Source organism: Lathamus discolor, chromosome 2 (assembly GCF_037157495.1).
Source record: "Lathamus discolor isolate bLatDis1 chromosome 2, bLatDis1.hap1, whole genome shotgun sequence".
Classification (NCBI taxonomy): domain Eukaryota; kingdom Metazoa; phylum Chordata; class Aves; order Psittaciformes; family Psittacidae; genus Lathamus; species Lathamus discolor.
The window spans coordinates 38817044-38832458 of NC_088885.1; the positions used below are offsets into that span (position 1 = coordinate 38817044).

Consider the following 15415-nt stretch of genomic DNA (forward strand, 5'->3'; position numbering starts at 1 on the left):
TGATTTTGAACAACTATACGAGTCTTTTTTTATCTTTTATTTTACAGATGCTGAGTTTCTGCCTTCTACAACTTCATCCCCATCCAGCATTATGCGTTATGACAACAGTAGTTATTTGTTCATCCATACCAAAATGAACTGGGAGGATGCACGGGAAACCTGCAAACGTGAACAGTTTGACCTTTCCAGCATCTTAGACCCCTACAGTCATTCATTCCTGTGGCTAAAGATGTTAAAGTACGGGGTGCCTATGTGGATTGGTCTTAACAGTAATGTGGTAAGAATATCAAACTAATTGAACATGATGCTGCTTCTCTTACTGAGAAATCAGGAGCTGAAAAGTCTTATTATATCTCATTACTTTAGCTTATTATGTCTTGTCATAAATATTTTAGTGTACTGTCAGATTTACAGGTAGGAATCTGACCTTTCGATTACTCTGATTAAATTGTATATATTACACATATTTTTACACTTTTTCTGTGATATTACACTCTGTGCACTTCCAAACAAGATATTTTAGGCTAGCATCTTGAGCTAGCTCTTTATATATATAGTGTATTTGAGAGAAAATTCACATATTTTAAGAGGTACAGTAGAAACTATTTATTCTAAATAACAAATAATTTTCAGAAACAGAATAAGGTGCTGTTGCTATGACTCTCACAACATTTTTGAGGATAGTTAGCCAAATAATTTACTTGTTTACCTCATTTCATTTTATTTGTCTCCCCTTTCCCAATTCTTTGATATTTTGATACTTTCTGGATGCTAAAATATACTACCCTTTCTCCTTGACACAGACACTTGTCCCTCATTCACTCCATTTGGCTGACCATATGACAGAAATACAAATGAGTGAACGTAACACACCACTTCCTAAACCCCAAAAGATTCCCCTAATCTAATCAACACTACAATTCACTGAGTTCACCAGCTTTGATGTGAAATGATTAAGCTTTTGAATATACTGCAAGTTAAAATAATATACATTACTTGAAATTTTTGGGGAAATAGTACAAGAAGTAATCAGACTTTTGGTCCTACAAATTATTTTAAATGAAATTTTTATTAGTCCAAAATTAACATTTTGTTACATTCAGAATTAATTCAATGTCACTTACTCTGCATTTCCTTTTGCTGAAAAGTATTTTTTTCACTGCTGTATTTTTGGATGAGTAGTTGCTTGTCACAACAAGAGTTGAAAAGTTACAGCCATTTGTATTTGTTATTGATTTCTTAAAAAAACCTTCTAGCACAAGGTGCTGCATAGACAGACATTTGACCAGTGAAGGAATGGTTAATGCTTACATTTAATAATTTCTGCTGGTTTGTTTTGTTCTCAGACCAATGGGCGTTATGAATGGATTGATAACTGGAGAATGAAGTATACTAAATGGGCTGAAGGGGAGCCAAAACAGAAGATAGGCTGTGTCTATCTAGACATTGCTGGAACCTGGAAGACAGGATCATGCAATGAAAGTTACTTCTCTGTTTGCAAAAAAGCTGATGGTAAGAACTTGAATTTAGCCATTGTAATTGCAATGATTATCTCAATAGAGTTCGTTGTGCTGTGTTATATTTCTTCTGATATAAACTTAGATGCTGGGTTTTAGGTCTAGAGCTAAATTAATAAAATCATTAAAATTTATTTGAGTCAAATGGGGGTGTTTTAAAATGAGGGCAAACACATACTAAGAAAGAGCTGAGATGACTGAATGGCCATCACTTTGCATCAATAATCTCTGATGTATTTTGCAAGGCTTAGACTCACATTACTCTGCTATTTATTTTGATATTGAGCAAGCATGCAAGACCAAAACCTTTAGAAATCAAAAGGCAGTGAATGCTAGGTAGTAGTCACACAAGTACAATGTTGAAAGGAGAAGAGCTTAATGACCAAGCCGTAAGTTGACACAAGCAGTATTTACCTATAACAGCTTTTCAGCTTTTCCTTTTATAATTGAGGACAAACTAGAGGTGGTATCGAAATCTTTAAGGATACTTCTTCAGGATGCCTTCTCTTTTGTTTTTGACCTCAAACTTCTGTTAATATCATCTGATAATGCCTTCTGCATTCCCTGATATTAGGTCACAGCCCATATGGCCAAGTTCATATGGGCCTTAATTCAGCATGAAAATATATTTGTGAGTAAAGAGTTGAGCTGAGTTTAATCATGTTAAAAGATCAAAGTATGCTGGAATTCTAAGCTAGATTAGATTTTTTAAGACTACAGTTGCAGTACTTTTTATTCATAGATTTAGGATTTTCACGTTATTGTCTTATAGTAAGCAGTATGGACTACAAAGATTACTTTTTTTTTTTTTTAAGACCTGAGTGAGTTTTCACACATTCAGTTAGAATAATCTGTTAATGATAGAAGATGCATAAGAAGCTGTTTCTTTAAATTTTGTGCTTTCTTCTTTCTAAAAAATATATTTTTTAAACAGTTCAAGCTCCCACTGAGCCCCCTCAGCTTCCAGGAAAGTGCCCTGAATCAGAAGCACACAAGTCTTGGATACCTTTCCGAGGTCATTGCTACTACATTGAATCTTCATCTACAAGAAATTGGGCCCAGGCTTCTTTAGAATGCCTTCGACTTGGTAAGTATTCCCCTTAACCAAAGAACACATCTTTCTGAATTGTTTTTCCTCTCTATGAAAAGCTGAACTTATGCCATGTATTTTTGTGATTTCAAGGATGGTCCAAGTGTTGGATAGGATAGCTGCATCCAGTTATTGCCTTAATCTGGGAGGATATGGAAAATAGCTGGCTACCTATTGACACACACTGTCTTTCATGTGTGTGGGACCAGGCATTAAAGGAGCTCTGTGGCCTGGAGCAGAGGTCATAAAAGTGGAAACTTTGTCCTTTGACAGGACAGGAGGTAGTCAGCCTCATCCACAGCAGGCACTAAATCTTATTTTAATATAATTTTATACATTTATTCCTGATCTAATTTGCCCCTTCATTATTGTAGTTTTATAATACTGGAAAGTTACAGCTCTCTAGGCAGAATATATTAGAAAACTAGGGTTGCTGTGCTGTTTTCTTCTTGCAACTTCCTTCTCTGGGAAAGTAGCGTAAGATTTGTTATACGAGACTTCATATGTCACTAGTGTCTATAGCACTGGTAGCGATGTGACTTAGATACCTAAACTTCCATGGGAGTATGCAGAGATCTTGTTCATGCTGCCAGTGACAAGGCTGAGAATGTGTTCCCTGTAGGCACACACATGTACAATGCATCTATACATATATTCATGGCAGGCCACACAGGTCAGTACAGACAGAAACACAGAGCACTCACGTGAGCACAACCTGCACTGTTATTGTGTTCCCCTCTCTGGTTGATCAGGATGAAAGCCTGTTAGTGGGAATAGATACACAAATGCAGTGTGGATCCCTCCAGCAGCTGGACTCAGATACTTAGTTTGCCTTGTAGCTGGCCTATTGATCTCAGTGTCTTCAGTCGCTGGGAGTTGGAAGTATGAGTTGGCATGGTCACCAGCCTGTCTCTTGTTGCTGGTACACACCCATCCCCACCACACACATGCGCACTGATCCCTCCAGTAGTTAGTCTGCCATGGTCTCACCTGTAGAGACACACAGGGACACACAGACATGCAGAGCTAGCTGAAATTCCCCAGGTCTCCCAATAGCCATCCCGTCCTTGGTCTCACCCTTAGAAATGCACACACGCTAGTGACTCTCATTCTTAGAGACCAGCAGCCTTTAAGGTCACTCCAGCAGCTGGATGGGACTCCCCTGGTACCTCTGATAGCCAGCTCAGTTTGTGGTCTCACCCTTGGTGATACACAACATACACCTGGCTGACTAGGCTGACCTGATACTCCCTAATGATGACACACTAACTTGTGTACCTGCACTTGCTCCAGCTGTGGCACCATGGACACAATGGTCTCTTACTCAGGGTCTCACTCCAGCTGCTGGTACTTAGACCCCCGTGCACACACATGCACACACAGTGAACAGTTTTCACCTGTGATAGTAGTTAGAAACAGAGTTTATTCAGAAGATAGGACTGTCTGCCCAGATCAGGTTCAGGTGTGGCCAGACAACTGTACTGACAAGAAAACTGTTTACACATTATCCGTCTTTTCATCTTCTTATCCCTCTATTTTCCTGTCCTTGTTCCTCCCAGATGATCTAGGTCCATTCCTCTCCCTGCCTTTGCTTCCTCCCCTAAATATCTCATCCTAAGTCTGTGCAATCTTGAAATGCTTTTCTGCATCCCATCATGTGTCCCATAACTCCAGCCAGTAACACCCCTCAATCTGAAAGGGGCTCTGACATTGTGCTGTCCTGATGGGTCTCATGCCTGGCCACTGTGGCTGAGCATGTCCTTCAACAGCCCTGGGAGGGGCCTGAGCAGGATGTTCTGAGTTCATAATCTGTGTTCTTCCCCTGCCATTGTGCCTCTATGCTCCTCTGGGCTTGTGAAGAGTGGCCTTTGACAGGCTGATGGCTCCTGTTATGGGCGTGTGAGTAGCCAGGGAAGAAGTCCCCTGTTTGCCATTGTTTCTCTGTGCTCCCTCGTGGATGTGCAGTAAAGGTTTTTATCACACAGCATAACAGTAACCAAACATCTGATACTATTCAACAAAAGCGGAACAACTAGAAAAACATAAAGACTACACTGAAAAAAGAGGAAGGTTCCATGTTCTCTTATATTCTGCTGTCCCTGCTTGCACTCTGGGTTTTGTTTGCAGTTGGACATTTTTCAATTATATCTTACCCATAGCAGAATTCTGAACCATTGTAGAATTTACCAGTAGCTCAGCAGTGATTCAAATGACTTTTATATTTGCATTCTCTGTGTGTCTTCCTTACCTGAGAGGCAATAACTTCAAAAATTCAACAGCCAAATCAAAACAGTCAAGTGCCAAACACAGCTATTGGCTGGATGCCAGCCCCACACAAAAGACAACTGAAGATGCACTTTCTCTGGTGTTTAATGCCACTCTGTACAAAGCCATGCAGCTCATTCTGTCTGCTGGCTCCAAGCTGTGACTTCTTGATTTTGCTAGAGCATCATACAGAATGAATCACAGCAGAATGCCTGGTGTTGTGTGTGGATGAATAACAGGGTACTATGCTAACTGGGCAGCAGACGACCAAGATCATCTTTGTTTCTCTGATGGCTACAAAGAAAATATAGGAAAATAAACAAGACCTGTTTAAAGAGGTAAACTAATGACTGTGCATTATAAATTTGGCGAAGTCTGTGCTATACATGAGCTATACAAAGGCTCAGAAAATATTCAATCATTAATGTGCAATGTCATATTGTGCACAGACTGAAGTTATACATACATTTTACTAAAAACTTTAATTTTTTTTTAGTGTGAGGTTTTTTGTTTGTTTTTTTTTTTTTTTGTTCTGTTTGTGTTTGGTTTTAATAGTAACACATCAGTAGAAATTTATGCTGATTACAATGTTGGCCTGTTGTATTTTGCCTAGTATCATTGTTTAGTTATGTTGCTATTTCCCAGTGGATGAGGAAACAAACAAACTGTTAGTGTGTTGCCAAGGAAATGATAAGAAATACATCAACAACAATGCTAAAGTCCTTCATAAGATATTATCCAAAGTTAGTTTTTGTTCTGAACTTCAAACTCAGGTTGGAATTTAGCACAGATAATCAGTGGCAAAATTAGACTGACATTTGACAGGACAATGAGAATGCTTTGTGCTAGAAGACATGTCTCTAAGAGGTTATTCTTTTTCTCTGTGTCTTCCAGGTGCCTCTTTGGTATCAGTTGAAGACTCAGCTGAAGCCAACTTTCTGACATACACCATTGAACCACTTGAAGGGAAAACATCAACTTTTTGGACAGGAATGTACAGAAATGTGGATGGTAATTTCTTTACATTTGACATCATTTTGCTTGATAAATAATAGTTACAAGCTGTTTGACCTGGGAGTTGAAAACTTCACATTATACTTCTGTAACTCATAAAAAGTGAAATCAGGAAATTTACTGTATTATCATCAGAGAGGAAGCTTGTGAATGGTAATCAAGCAATAAACAGTAATTTATAACAGAAAGACCAGGTATGGAACTTTCATCTTAAAGCAAGAAAAATCTTACAACAAAGTAAAGTGCAAATGTGCATATAACATAGTACAGGCAGGACTGTGTTTGGAGTTGAGATGAAGTTTGGCCCTTCTCAGATGTGAAAGGGGCCCTAGCTTGATGTACTTGTCATTGAGATGCTTCAATTTTTGAGCTGGAGGGCAATGTGTCTAATATCACCTCTAGTCTTTGGAATGACCATCCTGGAATGACCAGTGACCCATCTTTAGTTACAGCAGGCCCTCAGAGCGGCTTCACATTTAAGGTGGACTTGTTTGTGTCTTTGGAATTGTTTATCACAAGTTTTTCTATTTTCTGCTTCACTGTAACGAAGGTAAGGTAAGAGAGAACAGGCAATAAGCTGCTTTAATTAAATGTTAAATTTGCTGATTATTGCTTTTTTCAATAATATAATTAGTATTCAGTAAAAATCTGTATTTATGATAGACCTAAAAGTTGCTCCGGTCTTGTGCTGCTCAGACTAAAAGCTCCAATGTAAAAGGCAAGACTGCAGAATTGTTCAAATGACTTGGGATGCAGTTTTCTTGAGTTTTGGAGGGGTTTTTTTACAGCTGCCTGCTCAGCCACTTCAATGACAAACTAGTTGGGGAGAAGACAAGTATTCAAATACATTACTCGAACCTTAACCAGGAAAGGGGAGTTTTCAGCAGAAGAGGAAGAATTTGAAGAGAGCAATGATTTAGAAGCATAACCCATAAGGAAAAGCTAAGGTTTACTCACGTGGTTAATGGACACATAAAATGTGTTCTAAGGTCATGCAAGGGCAGGTGCAGAACAATACAATTCTTAGACTGATCATAAGCAAAAGAGCTGCTTCAGCAAGTAGATGCCATTATAGTATCAGATAATGATTATAATGATTTCAGCATAACTGCATAACTAAATTTCATATCTTTGGAAAAATTATTATATTCAGACACCATGTCCTCTTTTTTCTAAAAAAACAAAATGTGAAGAATCTCATGAGAAAACAAAACACTCGCGCTGAGTCTAAGAATTTGCTTGTTTGAGTACAGTTTAAGAGTCACAAAGGGTAAATTTGTTCTAAATAAATAGCACTATTAAAAGAAAGAAAGAAAAAAAGGAACAGGAAGGAAGAGACAGAAAGTCCTGGCACCACTGAACAAGTGATCACAAGATTCCTCAAGCGAATCTCTCAAAAGGAAAACTGTGTGAGTAAATTCAGTGGAAAGGAGCAGAAACTAAAAAACAAATAGAATAAAATTGTATTTAGAAAGACTTCAGTGCAGGCTTTGAAAAGAGTAATACAAAACCTCCCTGCAAATTACTGAAATAAAGGGCTTTCTTGTGAAGATAAATTATGTTTTAACATCAGTTACTTTTATAAACTGAGTAAATAATTGACACTGCACCATTGCAATATATTGTTGGAGATACTTCTTTAAACTATCTTGCCTTTGTAACATTATAATCCAGATTGGCCTGCCATTTTCCAGAAACTGTTGTTATATCATTTGGATAAAAATGGAAGGGCAGTGTGATGTGTCAGACCAAAAATTCAAATAGTCTAGTGACCTGTCTCCAAGAGAGGCCACATGCAGATTTCTCAGGAAGGCAATAAATGTGGAGTGGATGTCAAGATGGAAATAAATACTATCTTGGTTTTACATATCCAATGTTTTTCCAATTAGGGGAATGGCTGTGGCTAGACAACACTGCAGTGAATTTTGTCAACTGGAATGCAGGAGAGCCTTCCCCTCAACAAAACGAGCACTGTGTTGAAATGTACGCAAACTCTGGGTACTGGAATAATTTCTATTGTTCTTCCTACAGAGGCTATGTTTGTAAAAAGCCTAAAAGTAAGTGCTACATTTATGAATTTGTTTTATGCATGGAGTATGCTCCTTGTGTGCTAGCATTGGTAGATGGCTGATGCACTCAGTGCATTTTAGCTGGGTGTTTTGAGGTTTTATAAATGCTGAGGGATGCATGCCAACAAAAAGACAGAGTAAGTAACTCTTTGAAAGTACAAGTTCTGACCAGTGCTTAACCCCCTTCAGAACTGGCTTAAAAGATTGTGTTCCTATCTTAACCGTACCTAGTGTATACACTTACTAAGTTTGCCTGTTCTATATTGATAATTGTTGAGTAATCACAATGTTAGTACTGTGCCTTGCACACAAATTTGTCTCATCTATTTGAAAATACATTCCGTAGGGTATACCCTCAGCTCAGCCCTTTGCTTATTTCCCTTTAGCAGTCTCATGTGCCTGCATTTTCTGAGTGCGAAGTAGTTTCTTTGAATTGAGTATTTTTAAATTGTAAGTTAATGAACAGTTTTGAACCTTTTGTCTCTATGTTCTCCTTTTTTGAGAAGATAAATGAATGAAAAGCAGAGCATATGCTAAACCGAAAGTGTCCTGAAATAATACAGTGTGCAAATTTGACAGTAAGGACGTCTAGTGCATATGAGTTCCTAATAATTTCTTCCAGCATGTATTGCATTATCAAAACCTCTTACTAATATTTACTGAGAAGAGTGAAATGCTGTAGTAGCTGAAATACGCCCACTTCCTCTACATACCAGAAATGAAATTCTGCTTTTCTTTCTATAAATTTGTTGTCCTGCAAAATTATTCTTCCTTACCCAGATGCTTGTAATGATGACTGTACCTTCTACGGGAAAGACTGCAGAAGTGTCAGACATAGCCATCTGTATGATTCAGAGTCTAGTTGCCTGTGTTTTGCGATTAACAAACAAGAAGGCACTTTATTTTCATTCTCTATCCAGAAAACTTTTCTCTCATTCAGTTAATATATTTTTCAGGATTAGCTTCAGCCAGTCTAACCTCCTGAGCTGGAACACCATGGAGTCAGCCAAATACCAGTGTCAATGCAAGGACTAGACTGTTGCTTACTCAAGAGCAGGGCACAGTTGAGTCCTATACTGTTGTAGAAATGCATCTTGGCTTGACACAGTTTTGTAAAGCTGCAATAATGCTCCATTTGCAGAATTGAAGAAAAAAAAAACCAAAACACCAAACTAAATGGCTATAGGCTAATAAATTAGGTGTTAAAAACATAATTTTACTTAGTTGCACTTACCATGGCTTTTATTTCTTGTTTTCTGAAGAGGCTGTAAATGCAAAACTGTGATTGAAGCCTTCCAATAGAATAGATGTAATCTTGTGTTCTATTTATTGAGGTAATTTTTAAGACAGTAATCTGAAATTCCGTAGCTGGTCTCTTTCATAAATACTCTAACTTTGTTCTGTAAGTAAGGAGGTACTCCAAAGAGCTGTTCAGTAGTTCAACAGATGCTAGTTGGCTGTGCTAGAGATAGTAACTAGGTATATTCTGAGGGGAGAGGAACCTCAGTCCATTGCAGTTCATCAGTTTGATGCGACTGTTAGCAGTCGCTGCCCAGAGCCTGGAGAGGGATCTTGGGTTCTTCCAGCAAGCCAGATCTCATGGTCCAGATATTAAAATTTAAGTGAGAGACAAACATTTTAGTTTGGATGTGATATGTGCTAAGACACTTTGGAGTCTGTGAGTGATTTCAATTGCCTGTGTAGGTATGCCATGAAAGCTGCTTGGCAAACAAGATTTATTTTACTTGCTACGTTTTTATGAGATAACAAGTACTGCATTTGTAATTATACTGAGGATTATGTTTGATCGTCATTGTCCTGAAGATGCTGTGTAGATTTTCTTGTGGTTTTATAGTGATGTCCATCTCCATGGAACAATTTGATGATTCTTCTTTTCTGCTAGTGTATATAAATAACTGCATAGGAGACCAGAATACAGTAGACTATGGTGCTGTGCCTTTTGATAGGCCAGATATAGCTCTGCTTGGACTAAAACTAGATGTTTTCAGTATGTAAGGGTGTGTATTATATATTTATCTGAATATGATGTTCAGTATTTTCCAAATGTAGAAATAAAAAATAATATAGAAATAAAAAACAGAATAACATAATAACATAATTCTTTTCCAATGTTTCAAAATGCCAGCAATTGAAATGCCACCAGAAGCTGAAGTACCACCAGCTGAAATGCCTACGAAGGGTAAGAATATTGTCTTTCAAGTAGCAAAAATCTCATGTAAGATCATAAACAGAACAAATAATTTTCTGTATTATGTCTCTGACATTTTCTGATATATCTGTTTCCTAAGAGCATAGGATAAAATACCCTCCATTCAGTGCCCAAACACAGATTTAAAAATAATAATTTGTGATGTATGCAGTGTTAAGACTAAAAATCAATTAATTTGCCTTTCATTATTTTGAAACAAATGGAATGCTTTTGATTAAAGGATCATGCTTTGTAAAGAAATTGTTTCCAGTAATCAGATAAAGAGTATGTGGTGTCCTCTTGATTTCTTTGTATTTGTTTTCAGCAATGACAAAGGACAAGAAGACTCCTGCTTTGAACCACGGTAAAACAGGAATTGTAGTTATTGTTGTCATCCTCATCCTAGTTGGAAGTGGCCTTGCAGGTTATCTCTTCTACAAAAGAAGGAAGAATCGCTTGTCAACAAATGACAGCTTTGAGAACAATTTGTATTTTAATAGTGATGCTGTTCCTGGAACTAGTGACACGAAGGATCTTGTGACCAACATAGAACGGAATGAACATGCGACACTTTAATATAATGAAATGAAACACAGTGTAATATGTAATGTAAAATGTAATGTAATAAAACGTGCCTTGTTTTAATAAAATTATGCAACTAGATTTAAGCCAAAGCCATTTTCTCATGTGCAAATATCGTATTAGCCAGTTGCGGTGTGTGCATAATGTTATTTACAGCAGTTACTTTATTTTGTAACCATTGTGTAATGTGTAAGATTTCAGATATCCTGATTTGATGGGCCACACTGGTGAGTGTGGGTCTTAAGGAAAGAGATAATATTGACTAGCTATTAAATGGAACAATAGAAATGTATGAAATAAAGGAAGTAAAATGTAGACAGATCCACTTGAGAAGGCTCTCAAGATTTGAAGTTTCTGCAGCAGATTTATTTCCAACCATGCTAATGCACAGATTCTCCATGCTATTCAAGAAACATCTCTAATTCTACCATATTTCAGGCATTGCTAGGGACTCAACTACAGAGGTAGTTACTGGATGGCAGTTTGTGTTTAGGCACATCCTCTTTGAACCACATAGAGAAAAAATCCTTTTCTGATTTCATTTCAGTTCCCACAATTACACACATCACAGAGAACCAAGTAGGTAGTTCTTGTAGTTTCTTTATTCTAGAATTTAATCAGGTAAAATCTGGGGACAGGCTGCTGGAGTGGAAAGTGTGGTTGACGTTAACTGCCAGTGTTCCGGCTGCCAGCAAGTCGATTGATTGGTCTGCAGGAGGTAATGAAGGTGATAACAAAACTTCCTTCTTTACAGGACAGTTACTGAGGAGAGGGAGGAACGTTACCTCTATGTGTTCAGAACTTTTACAGGAGTGCTGGGCAGCTGTTAGGGTGATCACACATTGGTACTGTTCTCTTGCAGCCTCTCAATACACAGCATAAGTTTGTGGGGTGTGTGCTGAAGTCAAGCATAACTTATCTTTACCAGTCTATTAGTTACTACTGATTTTATTTCCTTTCTAAAATGGCTGGATCAGTTACCAGTTATGGAAATCTTAGGCTCCCCAGGGTGGAGTTAATATGCATCTTTGTAAATCTTACAAGATGCAAATAATGCATGACTCCTCACTTGCATACAAAGGTTTACAAGGTTTGTTTTAATGGTTTCAGATTTTGTTCTGTGAAATAAATGGTAACTAGCTTTGACTTTTTAAACTTTTTTTTTTTCATTATAGTCTTGTCTATATGACTGTAACACAATAAAATTAAAAAGGAGATGTTACAACTGGGGAGATTTTCCATCTGAAGTTGTGATTAAGTAACATATTGATCATATTTTCCTGAATCAGTCCCAGGATTGGCTGTTTAAAAGCAAGACAAAAATGTCAGCTCAGTGATTTACTAAAAATCTCCAATTACGTGTACATGTGGGTAAGATGGGGCAATTTGTGCTGGAACTACTTTTCCCTGGCTCTGCTCCCTTTCACCCAGTTACTCCCTTGCCTCTGTCCTTCCCACCGTTTCCATTTTTAATGCATAGTTGTTTGAGCATGTCTTTTCAAGGAGTAGCAGCTGTAATGGTTCTTCATGCCACCGGATGTGGCTCACGTGCCAGAAACCACCAAACTGGCTGGTTAACGTGAGGACGATGTTGTTTCAGTTACACGGAGAAGTGGTGCTGCCTAGCAAGGTATGTGAAAGGGATTCTGGAAGGTCAGGAGGCCCTGGCTGGAATCCCAGCCTCGTTGTGCAAACAGCAAAGAGATGCAGTCTCTATCTGAAGGAAGTTCAGTCCTGTTATGGGGCCATGCACAATCTTGAGGCAGTATCTGCCTCAGATACTGTCTGGTACATCTGTATAGCTAAACAGTATCACGGAGAATCCAGCTACTGGAGCCTGGATAGTTCTGAACTTATTCACCCAGTTACACTGTCTGAAAGCCAACATCATCCTTGAGTTGAAGAGAATTAAAATGTGGTGCTAATTACTAGCTGGCAGTAGGGGTAGCTGCTTCTGTGAAATCCCATGCCTGTTCTGCTCTCCTGTACGAATGGGTATGGAAAAAACAGAGGAGGTACCAAATCAGAAGGTCTGCTCTGATCTGCTTGGCCTGCTTATTATAGAAAAAGAGTGTGAGTGAATAAGACTTGAAAGATTTTCAGAAGAGGAGGAAAGTTAAGCTGCATGGTTTACTGCCCCCCTACTACAATACAATGGAATTTCACTGAAATGAGCAAACATGGCAGAGATGGCACTTAGAGCACAGGAAATCCTTACAGTTCTGTGTAGCGAGCTGAAGATGAAGACTGATTGAAGGCAGAGAAATGAACAAGCTTGAACACTTCAAATAATACCTAATTTTAATATAAGATTAAATCAAAGGCTTTTACCTAGGGACTTATACAGGATTTTTTAAGTTTTTTGTTTTGTTTTGTCAGTGATGGCAACTCATTTATTAGACTGTCTGAACGCAGGGTCCGGTCCCAGGTTTTTATATCATCATTCCTTTGGTCATGCTTGTGACAAAACTGATCATGTAATTGCAAGAAAAATTGAGAGAGTACTTTCTGAAATGGTATTCTCTTTCTGTGCTATCATGTTATTTCCATCTTTCCTGGACTGAGTTCTTGCGTGATTGTTTTACCAAACATCATTTGGTGATCTGACATTATGTTCTCTTTTCGTGCTGCTAAGCTGCAATGTTACTGACAAGTGAATGAGTACATCAAGAATGTTTTGAAGACTGGGCTGGGGAAATCATTCCTGTTTGACTGAAAAAGAACAGTGTGTCTTCTTGGAAATGATTCCTATTCATATGGATGAAACATAATTTGTTATTTAATGTATTCTGATCCTTCACCAATTCTTTCAGCCATTTTCTACTACTGCTATTCCTGTAGGGATAGGTCAGCTACCTTAGAACCATTTTCTTGGTCTTATGGCCTCTTGCTTTGTCTCCCGAGCAGATGCTGCTACTTAGAGGAGGTGTCAGGCTGCATGTTGCATAAATATATATTCACAGAGGAACTGGGATCTTGCTTTTTTTAAATATTCTTGCTGTAAGAACAAGGTAAACAATTTCTTGATAAATAGTGTGAAACATCCATGGTGGATAGAAAAGCAAAGGTAATTTTTAACTGTCCACTAATATTTCATACCCATAATCCTCTGATTCTGCCAAGATTTCTTATGTTTGATCTTGGCAGTTTAGACAGTAAAGAATGTCTTCCTAATATCTAATCTTCATCTGCCCTCTTTCAGTTTAGAGCCATGTCCTGTTACTACTTTCTCTTATATATTTAACTTCTCTAGGGAAGCATCTGGTTGAACCTGGATGAACTCACCCATGCGTTGCTGTGGGCAGCTGAGGAATGACTTGATGGTAATATTTGATAGTGCGTAAAGGTTTGTATCTTTGCACATTTGTACATTTCTGGGTACCCTTGTGTTTAATTTTCATTTCCCCTTTTCTCCAGAAGAGCTCAAGCTTCAGAGGAAAGGTGGTGAATCTGCATGCTGTGAGTGTTAACTTCCTGCCTGGGAGCAGAGATTGCTAAAGGAACAATGCTGACTAAACACAAAATCTGGCAGCCTTTCTTCCTTGCCACTTGTAAAATGTCAGGCTGTGCCTTGCCAAGTGGAGGTGCTGGAGTGCATCTTTCCAACCTTCTGATTTTCTTTCCCACTCTTTGGGCTGTGATGGGGTCTGCTCAGGCAAGCATACAAACACTGAGGTGAAGCTGCTTTACTGTTTGTCAGCCTGTTTCAGCAGATTGTCACTCACAGTCCTTCACCAAACACTGATCTTTCTTCAGAATAGAACTGGTTTCCTTTTCCCCGTTGTAATTCCACTTGTTACATCATGGTAGGTTTGGAGATGCTGAGATTTGTACAGCAGAACCACAAGACATTACATTTCTCCTGCCTAAATAATAAATAAGAATACTTTTTCCATCTGCACATCTGGAGCTCATGAACAAAGAAGCAAGGACAGTTGGGAAGTTGAGGTTGCAGATCTAAGCATTCCCATGCTGGTGAGTACCAGAATGCTTTACTTCAGACTCAGTGCAGCCATCTTCGCATATGCGTGATAATTTACTGAGTAATTGGCCATCGGGTGCCTTGTGGAGGCAGCTTTCTCTCTTCTCTCACTTCCTTCAGGTGTCAGTGTCCTTTTCAGGCTCTCATTCTTTCCTCATTTTTGGTCTAGCTGTACCTGCTGGCCCTCAGGTCCCACTATTTTCTCTCACTGTTGTAATTCTTGTTCTTCTCTAATTCCTTGTTTACCTTTTCAGAGTCATCTGCATCTCAGCCAGAACAATAGAAGCAGGATGCCACACTTTCAAGTAGGTGTCCAAGGCTTTCATTGCCTGGAACAGCAGCAGTTCTCAGGGAAAGACCCTATAAATTACTTGCTGCAAATACAATATTGGGGAAATTACTCTGAACTAGCCTCTCCTAAAGATACAGGAACAGAAATTTTTCAAAGGCCACAAGCAAAAAGGGATGCAAACATTCCACAGGAGTGCCTTTTCTCTTCCCTACCCTCTGTGTTTGCCTAATTGTTTTACCTGTCATGAAGGAGAGAGCTTTTCCAAACTCACTGTTCTAATTCTGTCAGAATGCCTGACGGGTGTGCACTTTAAGGGTGCAAACTTTCACAGACCAGTGGGGTGAAAAGGGTGGCAGCATTCCGCATTGCTCTCTAGTAATAGTTGAAAATCTACT

At 38.5% G+C, this 15415-nt stretch overlaps 1 protein-coding gene across 2 annotated transcripts in view; it reads left to right on the forward strand.

The window, feature by feature from the left end:
- The window catches only part of MRC1 (mannose receptor C-type 1), a 58905-nt gene extending 47834 nt beyond the window's left edge, over positions 1-11071 (forward strand). For both annotated transcript variants that reach the window (XM_065666513.1, XM_065666514.1), the window contains 7 exons: positions 48-277; positions 1347-1512; positions 2452-2604; positions 5767-5883; positions 7776-7943; positions 10102-10155; positions 10490-11071. In XM_065666513.1, coding sequence (XP_065522585.1) covers positions 48-277; positions 1347-1512; positions 2452-2604; positions 5767-5883; positions 7776-7943; positions 10102-10155; positions 10490-10740 — 1139 coding nt within the window. In that variant the 3' untranslated portion in view covers positions 10741-11071. The remainder of the gene's footprint in view (positions 1-47; positions 278-1346; positions 1513-2451; positions 2605-5766; positions 5884-7775; positions 7944-10101; positions 10156-10489) is intronic.
- The last annotated feature ends 4344 nt before the right edge of the window (positions 11072-15415 follow it).